Below are 5113 nucleotides of genomic sequence, written 5' to 3'. Positions count from 1 at the left end.
TTATATTGTATTTTATAATTTTATATTGTACTGTTTTATTATATATTAAATTATATTCTGTATAAAATAAATTAAGAAGTATAATTAAGAAGTAAATGCAAAGAATATCGAATATAATTGGTGGGGATGATAGAAGGTCTTGTAATTTAATCTATTTTAGCCCGAATTCAATTTTATTTGAACTTCTTTTACATTTATTTTTACAGATATGATTTTGGAAACAATGTTTATTATAATTTATCATTATTCGATTTTCGTATGTAATATACTTGAACACACGTTGACACTGGAATAAAACTATTTTTTCGAATGTCTTTTACTTTTTGTGTATGTTACATATATAGAGATATCTATAATCGCTATATAATATTTTTTTTTATATTCATTAATGTATTTCTTTTTAATATATTCGTGTTTCAATATATCCCTCTTCGATATATTACTTATAGTTATATTTTTAATAATAGTTGACAGGATTATTAATTTTTTATAACTCGTAAAAATAAAAAATGAAAATTATTAATGACTTAATAAATTAATAAAACAAAAAAGAACTATAACATTGTCAACTTTAATACTTTACTTTTTTCGTTCTCTATAGAATAAATTCCTTTTTATGGATTCCTAGCGTGACAACTGTATCATATTTGGCATAATCTCTATTATTGTGCATGATGTATATCATGAATTGTTTATCTGAATTAAGAAAAATATGTCTTCAATCTATACTGTACCTAAAATGATCACGAAATGAATAACTGATTGATATTACGGACTGCTAAAATTGTGCGATAATGGACTATGATAGTTATCTCCTTTAAGCGTGAGGATTGCGGAATTTCTCTCCAGCGTATTTCGCGGCTGCTCCAAGCTCTTCCTCGATACGCAAAATCTGATTGTACTTGGCCAAACGTTCCGAACGGCAGGGTGCGCCCGTCTTAATTTGGCCAGTCGAAAGACCAACGACCAAGTCAGCAATAAATGTATCCTCCGTTTCTCCAGAACGATGAGAGACCATAGTACCCCAACCGTTTCTCTTGGCAAGATTATGAGCGTTGATGGATTCAGTCACGCTACCGATTTGATTGACTTTTAACAATAAACAGTTGCAAGCTTTCTTCTCAATAGCCGTCTTAATTCTGTAAAGTAATATAGCATAATATATAATAAAGTTTAATTTAAAATGGCAATAGCAGATAAAGCTTTTATTTTATATGTTACCTCTCGGGATTTGTGACAGTAAGATCGTCACCGACAATTTGAATGGGAGTAGCCGCGGTCAAAGATGTCCAAGAATCCCAGCCATCCTGATCAAAGGGATCCTCAATCGATACGATCGGGAATTCTTTGACAAATTCCAAATACAAATTCTTCAGCGCTTCTGGTTCCAGATATGTGCTTGGATCAGAGTTTTCATTCTTGAAATCCAAGTCATATTTTCCATTTTTGTGGAATTCGGAAGCAGCAACATCCATGCCAATTTTGATCTTTCCTTCATAACCAGCGGTCTATATATTGGGAACAAAATTATTGCAATTATCGATTATTAGAAAATAATAACAAATGCATTTGAGTTATAAATCTCTCAGTTTACCTTAATAGCACTTATGATCAAATTAAGAGCTTCCTTGTTTTCCAAAATGTTTGGTGCAAAACCACCCTCATCACCGACCGCCGTGGCATCGAGGCCGAACTTCTTCTTGATTCCTGCCTTCAAATGGTGGTAGACTTCACTGCCCATTTTCATAGCTTCTGTAAAGTTGGATGCGCCAGTAGGCAAAATCATAAACTCTTGCATAGCTAACTTGTTTCCGGCATGAGAACCTCCGTTAATAACATTGAATGCTGGTACTGGCAAGATTATGTCATTATTACCAGCCAACTCAGCAATGTGTCTGTAAGATGAATATGTATATTTAGATGTTTTTTATCTTTACAAGAAAAATAAGTAAAAAAATAATTTGACTTTGAGAAAGTTTTATGTTCTCGAAACATAAAAGTACAGATTTTTTTTAAGTATATTAAACTTTTTAAAATATTACATAAAAATATTTATTACTAAAGATAATTACTTATAATTACTTTAAAATTAGCGTTTCGAAAAAAATTAAATCTTTTTAGAGAGAAGAAAAAATAAAAATTACAAAAAAAAAGTTATATACGTTATTTTAATTTCTTTATATTTTATGTAAAATAATTTTCTCTTTATATAAGAATGATTGATTTATACGAGCTATATTTACTTATACAAAGGTAAGCCCTTTTTCTGAGCGCCAGCCTTGCAAACTGCTAAAGAGACACCCAAAATTGCATTCGCTCCAAGTTTGGACTTATTTGGTGTGCCATCCAGCTTCAGCATGAAATTATCGATATCTGTTTGCTGTGTAACTTCTAAGTTGGCCTTGAAAATAATATCACATTTGTCAAATGTTTTCATGTTTTCAATGTCAAATATTATGTAAATATTCGATATTTGTATATTGTGTAGAAATACCTTCAATAATTCAGGAGCAATGATAGAATTTACGTTTTCTATAGCTTTAAAAACAGACTTTCCATGATATTTTGATTTATCATTATCTCTCAATTCCAAAGCTTCGTGGACACCAGTAGAGGCACCAGATGGTACCGCTGCTCGGAAAAGTCCAAGCTCAGTGACAAGATCGACCTAAAAAAGCAAATAATATTAGTAAAAAAATATTCAATAAGACATTACATTTTCAAGATTCAATAAATTACCTCTACTGTGGGATTTCCACGGGAATCGTAGATTTGACGGGCTTTGATGCTTTTAATAGGCATTTTGACACAATTGCTTGCTGATGTAAAGAACCTTGTTGAGATTAAAGAACTACAATATAAAACAACGCAAAAAAATTATAAAACGTGTCGGCTCTTTATCGTTTATAAAAATCCATGTCTATTTCTCACATTAGAATTTTTTGTGTTACAAAATTATTGTAACATTATACTATGCTATTATCCAAAGTGTTTTATTAAAGATATAATCTTTTTAATTTACAATTATCTGAATTTTTGAATAATTGGATCGTAACACAATCAATATTTGATGTTACTAACAAATTGTAACAATTTATGATAAAAAGATATAATAAATTCAAGCGAAATAAAATAAGAATTACAATTTTTAAATAAAGAAAAACTATCAATCAAGAATATTGCAGCGAAGTGTAAGATACAGGAATTGATATTAAGTTATAATATAATTTAGAAAATAATTATATAAATTGTGAATCTTGCGGAAATCTAAAAATTAATGTTGAATTATTGACAGTATAAACGCTAAATATCGATAAATCACGGATATTTGTCAAGTCGCATATCGACCTTGTCAAGGTCATTCTTTATCTGTTCAATATCAAAGAAAATCGATGTACAACACAAGATATATCTGATTTATATTAAAAATAATTATACGTCAAAAAATCACGATATTAGCGAAATCACGATTGTTAATGACCTTATGCTAATGAAGTTCCGATACGAGACGATAAAACCGGCATGTAACACCATTTCCTGAAAGTGTTCAATCGTGCAAGGAAAGACAAATAAATTTCACGAAAATGCGATTTCAAGCTACAAAATAAATTACAGGTTTTCTGACACGCTAGACGTTGCTCTGAATATGCTCACCTAACGTGACGTGTGACAGTTCGCACGAAACGTTTGACGAGGAATGAAGCTTGACCTAACCGACGACCTCCTCAATTGGCTCAGTTGTGATGCAAGCAGAGAGATATCGATTGCAAGATGTACGCGAGATGTTAGGTTAATGCAAGCAGAAAGAAGGGAATTTATCTCTTCATAATGATCGCTGAAAAACCTATTTAAGAGATAGTTTTCTCTCGATATTGCTTCTAGATCGTTTTTTGAAAAATCATTTTTATACTTATCATGCAATTATATAAAAAGTTTGTTTTTAATTACTGAGCGTTTTATCATCAAACTTGATACGCTCACAATCCAATGATTGAGCGTCTTTTGGATAGTGTTCGAAACCAATCGATTGAATCTACAGATACAAACCAATAGCATTCGACTACAGTTGATTACAGTGTTCAAAAGAATTTGAATAATAGAAACGAGTTTTTTCTTATTTTATTTATTTCTATTTTTAGATTTTTTTTTACATTGTTCTTTATGTTTAAAATAAGGTAATTGTGTGTATCTAAATTTTGAAAAAAAAAGATGAATCCTCTCGAGAAATTTCGTTTAGAATGACAATTCCACTATATCTTGGTTGGCAACACTGCCAACCATCTTTGTCCAGACATTTCAAATAAAATTCAAACATACTGTTCGTAGAAGTGAAACGTGTCGTACCCAAATTGTGATTCAAGGAATCATGATGAAGCCGAAACAATTAAAAAATAAGTACCTTGTACATTATAAGAAGCTACCATCTAACTTTGGTGCTGTAGAAAAAATTAGACTGAGCCTTGGTCAAGAACAACATGATAGACGCAAGAAACATCGAATAGATGAATTCAAGAAAAATCGAATTATTGCTTCACCTTGTTCAGTGACATCGGAAAAAGGTGCGCCGAGATATTATTATGTAATTGCTCGCTTATATACCAGCATCTGAGAAAAAATTATTCATTTGATTAAATTAACTTAACAGTATATTTATTTCTTACATTGAAGAATATATGTTCATATTATATTTAACTTAAATACATACATTTTTATCAAAAGAAATAAAGACGAATTACATTATTCAAATTAAGTCAAATGAACAATTTCTTTTTCTTATATAGTGTATATATTTCAAAAACTTGTCAATTTCAATGTATCTTATAGCGAATTTTGGACGCACTAGTGCATGTTAAAGTACAATGTTTTAATCTATTATATAAAAGTAAAAATGCAAATATAAAATTATAAAATATCAAATTATAAAAAACAGTTTTTATTATAACGACAAAATCAAATTCGCTATTAATTTCGTGTATCTCGAGAATATTTCGAGAATTTATTTACGTGCAAATATTAAGATCTTTGACATGCCGATCCGAAAATGATATACTTCTTTTATTTGTATTTATTAATCTTTTCTTTTTAGTCTGTTTCGCTTAGTATTGTATATATT

At 29.9% G+C, this 5113-nt stretch overlaps 2 protein-coding genes across 3 annotated transcripts in view; one reads left to right on the top strand and one right to left on the bottom strand.

Moving 5' to 3' along the window:
• Positions 1-154: 154 nt before the first annotated feature.
• LOC108690358 (enolase) lies at positions 155-3783 on the bottom strand. 2 transcript variants are annotated; one of them, XM_018197605.1, is made up of 7 exons: positions 3655-3783; positions 2740-2851; positions 2495-2668; positions 2244-2401; positions 1595-1895; positions 1222-1508; positions 155-1139 (listed from the first exon to the last, which is right to left on the bottom strand). In XM_018197605.1, the coding sequence occupies exons 2-7, from the start codon at positions 2800-2802 to the stop codon at positions 818-820; spliced, it is 1305 nt and encodes a 434-aa protein (XP_018053094.1). In that variant the 5' UTR covers positions 2803-2851; positions 3655-3783; the 3' UTR covers positions 155-817. The 2 variants fall into 2 exon arrangements, with proteins under 2 accessions (XP_018053094.1, XP_018053092.1); XM_018197603.1 differs by lacking the exon at positions 3655-3783 and adding an exon at positions 3482-3504.
• Positions 3784-4366: 583 nt separating this feature from the next.
• LOC108690403 (disks large-associated protein 5-like) overlaps positions 4367-5113 on the top strand; it is a 3500-nt gene continuing 2753 nt past the window's right edge. Inside the window, exon 1 of the mRNA XM_018197672.1 lies at positions 4367-4559. Coding sequence (XP_018053161.1) covers positions 4367-4559 — 193 coding nt within the window. The remainder of the gene's footprint in view (positions 4560-5113) is intronic.

The sequence above is a fragment of the Atta colombica genome, unplaced genomic scaffold (genome assembly GCF_001594045.1).
Source record: "Atta colombica isolate Treedump-2 unplaced genomic scaffold, Acol1.0 scaffold32, whole genome shotgun sequence".
In the NCBI taxonomy this organism is placed as follows: Eukaryota; Metazoa; Arthropoda; class Insecta; order Hymenoptera; family Formicidae; genus Atta; species Atta colombica.
Note: the sequence above shows the minus strand (reverse complement) of the source record. Positions and strands in the feature narration are given on the sequence as shown.